Source organism: Carassius gibelio, chromosome B2 (assembly GCF_023724105.1).
Source record: "Carassius gibelio isolate Cgi1373 ecotype wild population from Czech Republic chromosome B2, carGib1.2-hapl.c, whole genome shotgun sequence".
Classification (NCBI taxonomy): Eukaryota; Metazoa; Chordata; class Actinopteri; order Cypriniformes; family Cyprinidae; genus Carassius; species Carassius gibelio.
The window spans coordinates 29,592,762-29,606,213 of NC_068397.1; the positions used below are offsets into that span (position 1 = coordinate 29,592,762).

At 36.2% G+C, this 13,452-nt stretch overlaps 1 protein-coding gene across 1 annotated transcript in view; it reads right to left on the minus strand.

The window, feature by feature from the left end:
• The window catches only part of LOC127950537 (potassium/sodium hyperpolarization-activated cyclic nucleotide-gated channel 2-like), a 49,530-nt gene that overhangs the window by 25,928 nt on the left and 10,150 nt on the right, over positions 1–13,452 (minus strand). The window contains exon 3 of the mRNA XM_052547660.1: positions 8,499–8,660. Coding sequence (XP_052403620.1) covers positions 8,499–8,660 — 162 coding nt within the window. The remainder of the gene's footprint in view (positions 1–8,498; positions 8,661–13,452) is intronic.

Below are 13,452 nucleotides of genomic sequence, written 5' to 3' on the forward strand. Positions count from 1 at the left end.
AAGCATCACAATGACCCAAAAGTAATCCACACCACTCCATTGCATCAATTAACATCTTTAAATTCATCAAGACAATTTTAACTTTAAACCGTTGCTCGCTGAAATACAAGTAATCGATTTGTAAAATTGCTTTCTGCAGTGAAAAAGTTGTCACTGAATCAGGAGAGAAATATGCACAGATCTAACACTGTTTGCAAGCCAAAACAGCGCTAAACAAATATGTGGGTGAATTTTTATGCGAGAGGGAAACTTTTTCACTGGAGGAAGCGTTATTATGGATAATGGACACATATTTTGGCCAAAGAAAAGGTTTAAAATTAAAACGCCTTGATGGATTCACAACAGATAATGATGGAGTGATGAGGATCACTTGTGGATTTATTGTGATGTTTTTATCAGCTCTCAGGACTCTCATTCTGACGGCACCCATTCACTGCAGAGCATCCATTGGGGAGCAAATGATGCAATGCTACAATTCTCCAAATCCCTTCTGATGAAAAAAACTAACTCATCTACATCTTGGATGGCCTGAGGGTGAGAACATTTTCAGCAAATCTTCATTCCTGGGTACACAGCATGCACATTTTGCTGTATGCAGTGCACTTGGCCTTTCATGACCCATTATCTGATCCGGCTGCCAATGTTAGGATGTTTTAATCAGAATGTTCCACTGCATACTTTTCCCTTTTCTCCCATGTGGCATGCAAAGTTAAAGAGAAGAAGAAAAGGACTGAAAAAATTGGAGCGTCAGAGTCAGAGGGAGCAGGTCATGTTAAGAAGACTGGAGTGAACAGGCCTGAATTATACATGGTTCGACAGCACTTTGCCTTGAAAACAGAAGAAGTAGAGGGTCCATGCTGGAGCTCTGGACACACACACACACACACACACACACACACACACACACTCACTCTTGACATTGTGTTTGCAGACATAGTGAATAGAATGCAATACCAGCATACTGTGTATTATCTACTGGTTGGTTTAGAAAGATAAGAATGGGAAACAATCTGTGCTTTAGCAATAGAATGCTATGCAGTTGTCACATGCACTATTTTGCATGTTTAATTTAGCGAGTGGTATCCATTTTTTTTAACATACAATTATATTTTGCAAAGACTTCCCATCTGTTACTAGACTAACCTAACTAACAAACTCTGAAATAAACATTTCATAAAATAAAATAAAATAAATAAATAGATTTTTTTATTTATATTTCAAAATACAAACAAACAAATGAAGGTAAACAATGCAGTAATGAAATCTAATATTATAGAATAAAAAAATTATAATTCTGAAATCATCTAAGCATGCACACACACACACACAAGCAAACACACATACAATTCACTGGTGTATGGACTCCTTTCATGGGCTTATTCCAATACCCTTCAATAGCCTGAAGTATGAAAGTGAGAAAAAGTATGTAACAAAAAGGAAGAGAAAATAGGAGTGAATGAGCTTCGGGGGAGCCTTCTTGATCGCTCTCTCATTCATGCCCTGGTCTGCAGTGATAGGGCAAGAGGCATTATGGGAAGACATTCATTAGTCGTACAGACACACGTGCCCTGCGGCCGATAAGCTCAGACTCCCGGATCCTGCCTGTAATAGTCCTAGCCTGCTCTGACTCTATTTACAATAGCTTATCTAAATGTACAGCAGCCCTCGCATCCTCTGCTTCCACGACACGCGCTGCTGCCCAGGCCCCAGACACCAGATGCTCGGTAATATATGTTTTTAATCTCAGCCAAGACAATCCAACATCTCTTCAGCGAGCCATTCATCTCTGCGTCTGACTGGGGCAGTGCGGTTCTTCAGCTCTAAAATGAATGCGGCAGTCAGGCGGAAAAGCTTCCTGGGGTAATGATACTATACGTGTGTCTGCTCTTCAGGAGGAAGTCATTCAGATGCCGAGTACATTACAGAGCAAAGCAGGATTAGATTTCTGATTGCTTCTTGATGACACAAAGAGGTTCCTTGTCCCCTCTTGACCTTTTGACCTGCAAGGACTTCCCATCTGTAACCAGACTTACCAGAACTTAATCACACAACTTTTGGAAATGAAAAAACAAAAAGAAGGTTCAAGATATTTTGATGTTTTATTCTAAAAAAAATATGTAAAATACATACAGTAATACACACTTGTTTCATTATTCATTATGTCATTAAACTTCCTGACGATAAATAAGATAAATAGACACAAATGAGTTAAGAGATGTCATGCAGAAACTGTACAAAAATGTGAAATGAATGCAGAAAGCAGCTTGAAAAATTTGTTGAGAATTATTTGAGTTTTTCTTTATGATTGAGACATAGAAAGGGAAACCTTTGCACGCTGTGAGACATTGTTGAGATCTCTTCTCAAACTCTATAGAGGAGACACGTATGATATTGCATCTAAAAGCACAAGACTTCAGCAGTAATCTCTATTTAATATCATTGCTATTTGGGAGAGAGAGAGAAAAAAAAGATATTAATGAACTTAAATTTGGGTCCTTCCAACAGGCCATTTCAAAGGTCACACAGATGAATATATTGGTGAAAACAGAAGCATCAATCCAGGGTAAAATAAAAGAATATGCATAATTAGTATGTGATACAAGAAGGTGAAGTCATCCAAAGTCTTCCTAGTGGTGCAACATACATGTTTCTTTTAACCTGCATTGATAAATCTGTTCACAATATGACCAGAAATTTAAAATTTCATGTTCACAAGAATTATTTAGCATGTAAAACCGTACTACATTATGGCATTACAAAATGCCACATTTTGGATTAAGGAGCAGTCAGCCTTGATTAAAACAGATTCTGGGAAGCAGCCTGTAATGTGAGCGCTCACAAACTCCTCCAGGTTCATGATGGCAGCATGTTTGTCCCCGAGAGGACTGAGAGCATCTTTGTGTCTCTGGAGGGGTTTTCTCAGAGGGAGAGAAATAACATACTGGGCCCTATCTTGCACCCAGCGCAATTGACTTTGTACACTGACGCATGTGTCATTCCTATTTTGCACCCGCGCAAAGCGCGCTTTTCCCTCCACAGAAGCACGTCGCTAAACTAGTGAATGAACTTGCGCTCCCTGGGCGGTTCAGCGCAAAAAAGGAGGCGTGTTCCGGCGCAAACGATACCTGGTGCTATTTTGCTGTTCCATTAAACAATTGCGCCACTGACCAGAAAAAACCTAGTCTAAAGTCAGTGGCGCGTTGCGCGTTGTTCATTATGCTATTTTAAGGGCGCATGCTTGACCATAATGTATAGCGTGCACAACGCGCATACACTTTGCTCATGTAATCTACACAGATGCAACAGTTATTTTTGCAAATCATAAATTGTTACACTAAAAAAATATTAACACATGAGATGACGGAAATCATTGTGGTGTGCCACGAAGATGTGAAAAAAATAGGCATAAAACTAGCTCACAAATTATTCAGGCTAATTATTCTCCCATCCCCATACAACACAACTTCTCTGTCTTTCACTGCTCTTACAAGAACATCAGTCTCCTCGGCTGTGAACCGCTCCTGGCGTGCGCCTGGTAAATACGCCATAATAATAGCAATCCATAATGGAACTTGCGCACCTGCTTTTAAAGGGAATGTTGGATGACGCTCTGATTGGTTTATTTCACGTTACGCCCAAACCACACCTATGAATAATGAAGCTACTTCAGACCAACCCATTTTAGATTTGCGCCGGGCGCAAGAGCCATTTATCCCGCCGGGAAAATAGCAACAGCGCCGAGACCCGCCCACAAAGTTACTTGCGCTTCGCGCTTTGACACTTGCGTTTCAGATCGTTAAAATAGGGCCCACTGTGTTTAATCCACTGACACACGAGTCTAAACACACACACACACATACACAGAGTACATAAACTCCAGTCACATGGCTGAGACTGTGAAGCCTATATACAGTACATTGATGTTGAAAATGTTGGGGTCAGTAAGATTTTTTAACACTTTTCTTCAGAGTTGAATGCATTATTACACTGATCGAGAGTGAAAGTAAATTATTTATAATATTACAAAAGATTTATTTTTCAAATAAATGCTGTTCTTTTTAACTTTGTATTTAGATCGACTAAACGTGTCATGGTTTCCACATTTAAGAATTGATAATGACCAAAAATGTTTCTTGAGCAGCAAATCAGTATATTAGAAAGATTTCTGAAGGATCATGTGACACTGAAGACTGGAGGAATGATGCTGAAAATACAGCTGCACATCACAGAAATAAATTACATTTCACTAGATATTCACATAGAAAATATATATATATATTTTTTCTTAAATTAATCATAAAGTACTATGTTTTAGCATCAATCAATCAATAAATAAATAAGAAATGTTATGACATACACACACACACACACACACACACTATTGCATATTCTGATTGTGTATCCCTAAATATTCTTTATGTATATGTTTAAACCCTCCAGATACGCGTCTTTTGATGTTAGTGTATCCTCAGCTTCCTGCTATCCTAATAGATTTATGTTAGCATCAAGCAACACACACACACACACACACACACAGTAGAGCATCAGCATTTGTTTACAGATGATTCACTGCATGTGCAGCTCACATGCATCGCCATACTTTGGTTTATCACCAATATCATAAACCTCACTGAGAAGAAGAACAATAATTCAAAAGGTTTTTCCATAGTGATCTCATTCCCTGCTGTTTGCTACATATAACTGCAAAACCTCACATCTTACTTCCTTAGAAACTGGGTTTAGGAATCATTCAAATGCTGGTATATTGATCATAATCTGTGTTGTAAACACAGCATAAAACATTCATGCAGCACACATTTTTTATATGTTTGTGTTGATCCAGCATGCACATGTGCAGTTCCAGTAAGATCAATGTCGTCCTTTAGGATGAGTTTACTGAAGATGGATGCTCTGCTTCTGTATGCACACACTAATAATATGAGATGTCAAGCTCTCCAGAGACCGAAGCCTGCATCTATGCCAGCTTCCTCTTCCCATTTTATTTGCTTTCTGTGTTCTCGTCGTCTTCAGCAACATGTTCCTTTTTCCTGACGGATTCAGAAAGGACTGTCACAATTATTCAGTTTTGGCTGGCACTGAAATGTTACACAGATAACTGTGGTTCATGCATGTCTCTTTTGAGTTTTTTATTCACACCGAACCTTTTCACTAAATATTACACAGAATGATATGAATAAATCTATTTTTAATTCATAAAGGTCAATTAATGAAATGGAAATTTTTATTCTGTTTTAAGCATTTCATTAAAAAAAATCTAAGTGTTAATGAATTGCATTATGCCATTTCTAATCAGTTTTAAAATATGCGAGAGTCATGTGTCACATGATTCTTCAGAAATAATTCTAATATGCTTTAATTTTCATATCAATGTTGAAAGCGGTTGTGCGGCTTCAGATTTTTTGTGGAAACCACATTTTATCATTAATCTTTGATTAGTAGAAAGTTTAAAAGAAAAGCATATATTTAAAATTGAATCTTTTGCAACAAGTCTTTAATGTCATTTTTGATCATTTTAATGCATTCTCTCTACATTAATTTATAAACCACAAACTTCTAAAGTAATGCAGACTTATACGAGCAACACAGATGGCACCAGTTTCAAAGAATGAACGATAAAAATGCCCTTATTTTTTAGGTCAGGATGTTATTAAATTGAAGTGCACAGTGATTATGATTATCTCAAATAATTGCAATCAGGTGATTATGTAAAAGTTGTGACAGACCCAGTTGTCACTCTCTGAACTAGCGCTATAGATGTTAAACTTCTCTTTCCTCCTGCATCTGTTTACATAATTCTCCTCTCTTTCTACCATCTCACATTCTCTCTATCTTTCCCTCGTTCTCTGATCTCCAGAGGGACGGTGACCTTAATGTCAAGTGTGACATCATCACAAACCTTCAGTATCCACAGAGACTGAGCAAAAACACCAGCAAAATCCCTTCGTTACACAACTCTATGCAACCCATCAAACTGATAGCAGCATCACATCAACTATAATACAATAAAGATTATATCTATGCATTCTTAAAGTCAACATGCATTAAAGTTTGAGTATTATACTTTGAACTACTAAGTGTACTATGCATTATTGACAACACACCTTTTCACTGTCTCTAACAAATAGAGCAGAAACAGATTAGGAGTCATTCGTTTCCAATGGAAGATATGGGAGATCAATTTTAGGACCTCATTTTAGGTTTGGGTGGATGTGATGTGATGTTTAAAAAATGTATATTAAAAAATAATAATAATAAATGGGTTGATATGAATAATTTTAACTTTTCTTTTTTGGCTACACACTCCAAAACAACATGAATGTTTTGATTTAAATAAGCAAATACTTAAGAATAGGCCTATATGATTGAATCATTACTGCAGTATTTAATTTGTTTCTGGCATGTTATGCAATTCTTTTAACCCTAATTAAATGCATTATGTAGCTTTTTATTTCCTAAAATACATGCCAATTTCACACATTGTGTCTTTGGGATGTGCTGGAATAAACTCTTTCACTGTCGATACAAGATTCCAGCTAAAAAGTAATGCAACTCTTGATGGAAATAAGTGTTTCGGTGTTCCTTAAGTTTGTCAAATCACTGCCATGTCAAATGCACACTGCAATCAAAGCCAAAGACGGTCCAATCAAATATTGGAGTGTAACTTTTTATATTAATATTCATTCACAAAAAAAAGGTACAAAGTGGTCACTGGCACAAAAGCTAAAAGGTACATCTTTGTACTTATTTTTACTTCAAAAATGTAACATACTAGTACCCTAAAGATACATAATAGGACATTAAATGTACATATTAGTGCCTTAAGTGTATATATTAGTACTTTTGAAACGTCTCAGAGCGACTACAATCATAATCATTCATCATTTTACAATATGCAGGAAACACGACCAGTATAAACGTGTGATTGTGATTGCAAAATGCAACAATCGAATGCATCCTTACTGTGAAAGATTCATCAGTGTACATTAATGCAAAGAAACAGTAGAGTTTTCCTTTTGGTGTGAGCTATCAAAATGTTTTTTCAGAGATGTGTGTGTGTGTGTGTGTGTGTGTGTGTCTGGCCCTTTAAACAGGTTCTTTCATGTCTGTTTGAGAGATGTACAAAGAGCACAGCTGCTTTGGCACATCTCTAAACCTGAACATTTAGACACACACACACACACTCACACTTTTATCTCCACTGCCATCACCCTGTCTCATCTCACCCACACCAAACAGCCCTGAGCCGGCCAACAACACGCACTTACTCACAGTTTCATCACACACTTCATCAGAAAGATGCTGTATGATCTAAAGGTACACGTAGTGCTGACAACTCAATGAGAGAAGACAAAAAGACTGGAAAAAACACCGAAACCTGTGAAAATCACTTAACTGAGATGAGTCTCTGATGGAGACCTCACAGTCAAAAATCACATTTGATATCTTATTTTCATGAGCGATGAGAGTCTCCTGATAAAGACTTCAGTAATCTCACACGTGTCTCCACTAGAGTTTCAGACGAGATCTCAACAATGTCTCAAACTGTGCCCCGATTTTCACAAATAACATTACATCTCAAACATAATACCTAAAATGTGTAATATCTCAAACACTTTAACTGTTGCTCCTAGACAACAATGAGATGAAAATGAGAACAAATCGAGTCTCCTGCTTCTCAGATGTTTCTTCTTACAGAAAGATCTCAACAGTGTCTCCAACTGTGCTCAGATTTGCAGAGACAAATGATATCTCAAACACAACATCTACAAATTGCAATATCTGAAGTACCTCACTTGGTTTTTTTCTAGACGACAAGATTAAACAGAGAATAAAATGAACAAACTGAGAATCTTCTGCTTCTCAGATGTTTCTCTCCTGAGAGAAAGACCCCAGTAATCTCACGAGTTTCTGAACATCTACAAATTGTAATATCTCAAATACCTCACTCGCTAACAACAAGATTAAATGAGAACAAATTGAGACTTTTCTGAAGTCCCCTGCTTCTCAGATGTTTCTCTCCTGAGAGAAAGACCCCAGTCATCTCACATCTGTCAAAGTGAACTCAAACGTGTCTCCTCAAATGATCCGAGTCGAAGTATATCTCTATACTTTTACTGTGACAGCTACAAAGAACAACCTCTGAGAAATTACGTTTTCTTCTTGTGCAGCATGGAGATCAATTTCATTATGACTTCTGTGAGTGAACATTATTAGATCTGAATCCAACAGACACCTACTGGGAAACTTAATTTAGCTGCTCAATGACAATCAGGTAATATCAGCAAATAGATTCTGGTTAACAGAATTCAATTTCATTCACTCTAATTACCCCACTTGGATTTTCGTAATATTTGCATTGCGGGGTGCTGTATTGTTTCGTGGCACATGTTGAGTCGGCCTGGCAGATGGTCTTTTGTTACGGTTGTGCAAAGGTGCATTCGTGAAAAACATATGAAGATGGAAAGGTCAAAACATACCACCATCTTGTTGAGGGAAACCCAGCAGTCGGAGGGGAAGTCTTGCAGCATGGGCACCAGAAACTGCAGGCACCCGTCCCAGTGACACAGCAGCAGCATCATCGCTATCAGGTTAATAATCCGCATCACTGCGCTCGCCAGGTCATACGTCATGTGGAAGATCTGCAGGGGAGAGAAGAAGCTTGTGAAAGTTCAAAAACATCTCATTGGACATGTTCGGAAAACCTGTCTGTGATCAGTGATTATTGTTGCAGTTCTGTTTGCTGCCACTGGGGGCACTCAAAAATACATGCTTCCCAACAGAAGTTTTTGTAAACATTACTGGCATAACGTAATATTAATTTTTACATATACTAATATATATATATAATATATATATATATATATATATATATATATATATATATATATATATATATATATATATATTACATTTTAAGTTAGATTAACATACATTATAAGCATTCTGAATGATCGGGAATAGATTCATATAAATTCATAAATAAACAAATGAACCTAGGTTATTATAAATTAACCTACTAATAAATGCTGCAAAAAAAGTTGTTCATTATTAATTTATAACACTTGATGTGATAGCTGATTGAATATTACTATAATGGTGTGGCGAGTGGGGCGGGGCCGAGAGGCGTGGGAACGAGGAGTGAGGCCAGGTGTAGTGATTGGAGATGAGTTACACCTGCGCCCCACCGCCAGTATCGAGTCCCACGTAGGAGATGGAAGGATATAAAACTGGAGTGACGACCGTGAAGGACGAGAGAGGACCAGGCCTGGGACATTATTTTATGTGTTTGCTTTTTATTTATGCGCACCAGTCGGCCGTGAGGGGCTGGTGCGCCGTTTTGTATTTATTTTGAATATTAAAATTATGTTTTGATTGTGCGCCGGTTCCCGCCTCCTTCTTCCCGATGATTACAAAGGTTTTATTGTTACAAATGGGTTAACAAAAATACTACTAATAAAATACAATTAATATTATTAATCATAAATTAAATGTAAGGTTTACGATTAATTGTTATATAGCAATATTTATGCCGTGTAATATATAGATAAGTGTGTGTGTATGAGTTTATCCCTGCAATTTTAACTGCCAGTATAAAGAACTTATACAGTATATTTACAAAGATGACTTAACAAAAAAGTGGGTTAAACTTTGTCTTACACATATTTCCTCCATAGAAAATGATATATTACAGTGTTTGTTCAGTTGATTTGCAGATTAGACTTTCTGGCACTTGGTTGTCCAGAGGGTTTGTCTGAAGCAAAAAAAAAAGCTACACAAGAATCCTCCTGAGTTTACTTAATGTTAAGTATAAAACTAAACTGAGCTGGATAATGAAATCACTGAATTAAATGATGAACTGCCTTTTTGCATTATTGACACACTATTTTCCTATTTAATGTTGTTCAGTTGATTTGTCACAATCTGTATTGTTAGAAGCACTTTATAAATAAGGTGACTTGGCTTAATGAAGAGAGAAGGATACTTTGCAAGTAGATAATCAGACCTCTGTGCATTTTGAAATGTTCCCACAAATCTCATTCTCTTCTCTCTCTCTCTCTCTCTCTCTCTCTCTCTCTCTCTCTCTCTCTCTCTTCCTGTTTTCAGTAGCAGATTTTGGATGTGTGCTCGATAGAATATCAAAGCGGATGAACAGATGAGCCAGCATCTATCAACGTCATAAAGTTACTTCAAGAGAAATTTGCATGCACAGTTTGATCTTTATTGTCAAGTAATACCATTTTGTAAATGTGTTCACTCGTGTCAGTAGTTATGCATGGATAAAAAATAATAATAATAATAGAAAACTTAGTTTGACAGCGGCAACAAATGACGATGCATGGCACTATGCTTTGCTTATGCTTACACGATGCTTTTTGCACTAAAGTAAAATATAACATAAAATTAAATTCTGTCTGTTAGACAACGCCAAGGAATTATGATGCATGTCTTTTGCATTAATATAAAATAAAAAAACTATTTTTCTCACAGACAATAACAAAAATGATGATGTATGATGACCTGCTATATAACTTTTACATTAAAATATAAATCATAAAATATAATAATGTTAGACAACACCAATAATTGATTATGTATGGACTTGCATACTCTTTGCATTTAAAAAATAAAACAAAACTAAATAAACTAATCCCCAACACTGATGTGCACCAGACAACACAAACACCGCTCCTGGATCAAGTTCAGAGATCCTTCAGAAGGTTGTTCTGTAATTGACCTGCTCTCTGTAGAAACATCGACTCAGGCTCTGAAAACCCAACTTGATTAATGAGCCTCACTGAACATCTTCCACATCAAATGACCATCAGACACTGGACGTTTGTTACCGCTCAAAGCAGTCCATCAGTCAGCAGACAACTACACAGAGAGACACTCACCACACGAGAACCTCCAACTGAACATACACCGCCATAAATCACATTACATCAAACATCATTTCGTTTTTTAAGATTAATCATCTGACTAAGAAGCACTGGATCATGAATGAAGAAAAATAGGTTAATCAACTAGTGTTGTTGTGTTCATGGACTTTCTGTTCCCTTATTTGGTCATCTTCCTTTTCTTGTTTTTTTAATTGATTGATCCCCACCTGTCTCCAGTTCCCTCATTACCTCTTGTGCGCTTAAATACCGTGTCTGTTTAGTTCTTCTTCGTCCGTGATTAACCTGATGTAGTTATGTGATGTTGTACCCTGATGTTAGTTAATGTTTTAATATAGTAGTGTTGTATATTGTCTGTTATCTGCATTGATGTTCAGTAAACTCCTCATTTAATTAAGACCCTCCTCGAGCGCTTGTTTTCTACGTTAGCACACACCCAGTTGTAACAAGTGTATTATTACATTTATTTACAAAAAAAAAAATTATCCTAACTAGATCATACTACTGATTCTTTACTATAGTTTTCTCAAAAGTTTGGGATTGTAATATATTTTTAAAATGTAATTTATTCCAGTGATGCGCAGCTGAATTTTCAGCATCATTCCTCCAGTCTTCAGTGTCACATGATCTTCACAAATCATTCTGATATACTGATTTGCTGCTCAATTACTATAAAAGCATTCATTTCTATAAAAACAAAAAATTATAAATCACATACCCCAAACATTTGAAAGGTATATCATGGCTTCTGTTTAAATATGAAGCAGCACAACTGTTTTCAACATTGATAATAATCAGAAGTGTTTTATGAGCATCAAATCAGCATATTAGAATGATTTCTGAAGATCATGTGACACTGAAGACTGGAGGAATGATGCTGAAAATTCAGCTGCACATCACAGAAATAAATTACATTTTAACATATATTCACACAGAAAACACTTACATTAAATTGTAATAATATTTACCTTTTTTGTGGGTTTTTTTTTTTACTGTATTTTACAGCACTTAAATGCAGCTTTGGTGAGACTTCATTAAAAACGTTTCAAAATTGTAATGTTTCCAAACCACTGACAAGTACAGTGTCATTAACCATACACTGAAAAAAAAAAATGATTAATTGAATTTACTAAAAAAAAAATTTAAGTTAAGTGGTCACAATCAATTAATTTTAGCTACATTTAAATAAACAACCACTTGTCTTAAAACAAATATAGTATAATTTTTTTTTTCAGAGTAGAGAATCCAGTTTTACTTCAGTTGCTTGTGTTTCATTCAATCGTCCTCAACATTGTGCCTTTGCTTTGTCTGGGATTCAGACAATGATTGGTTCATTCACTCTGTCTAACTCAATTTCCTGAGCCGTATCCCAGTGCAAACACTAGCTAAGAGATTCACTCCCATTTGGATCTGGTATCTGGTTTCCATGAGGACAGCTGGGATGTGCTGGAGCACAGAGGAGCTTTACTTCCTGTAGAGCAGGATCCAGAACTCAGTCCTGCCAGTCGACCTTTATCAGATTCTGCTGTGTTACACTGCCTTTCAAAAGATTTTTTAAAAAGAAAATAATACTTTTATTTAGCAAGGATGCATTAAATTTGTCAGCAAAGACATTTATAATATTACAAATAAGTTGTGATGCTGTTCTTTTGAACTTTCCATTCTGAACCCTGAATTTTTTTTTTATAACAGTTTCCACAAAAATAGGAAGCAACATAACTGTTTTCAACACTGATGATAACCATAAATGTTTTTAGAGCAGCAGATAAGCATATTAGAAAGATTTCTGAAAGATCACATGACACTGAAGGCTAGAGTAATGCACATCACAGGAATGCATTACAATGCAATATATCTTACAATACAAAATACTGAAATAATATTTCGAAATTTTGCTGTTTTTACTGTATTTGTAATCAAATAAATGCAGCCTGGTGACCAGAAGACACTTCTTTATGTACAGTATGTTTGCATGCATTGTCTGGCTTTTCTGAAGTGTCTATATTTCTGTAAAACTGTTCACAGACCAAACAACTCAACACCAGAGCATTACTGTGGGATCATCAGCTCAGATCTTGCATCTAAATGGTACATAAAACCAAAATAAACTGCAGTTAGTCACTGTACAAACCTGTCTAAATGGGCAGCTCTTGAACTGAACAAGCTGCGTTTTTTTTATTTTAACATTGTGTATCTTTGTTTACTTCTTCACAGCACAAAGTGACTCAGGTTGGTTTAGCATAACAACAAATCTATTCTAAATGCTTATTGATGCAACAACTGCTTTTCTATTTGAACTTATCTGACTCAGAAATCTCAGTGTATTAAGAGGCTCTTCCAGGTGAAGGAAAACAGTGCTCAGAATACATAATCATAAGGGTAATATAATTACAGCAGAGCCCTGCAGCGTACTGCTGAATTAAAAGTCTAATCAACACAGAAACTTCATTTACAAGTGCCTGAGATGGCAAAAAAAAATATATATATATATACATAAAATAGATCAAATTATAACATTATAAATTATAAAATA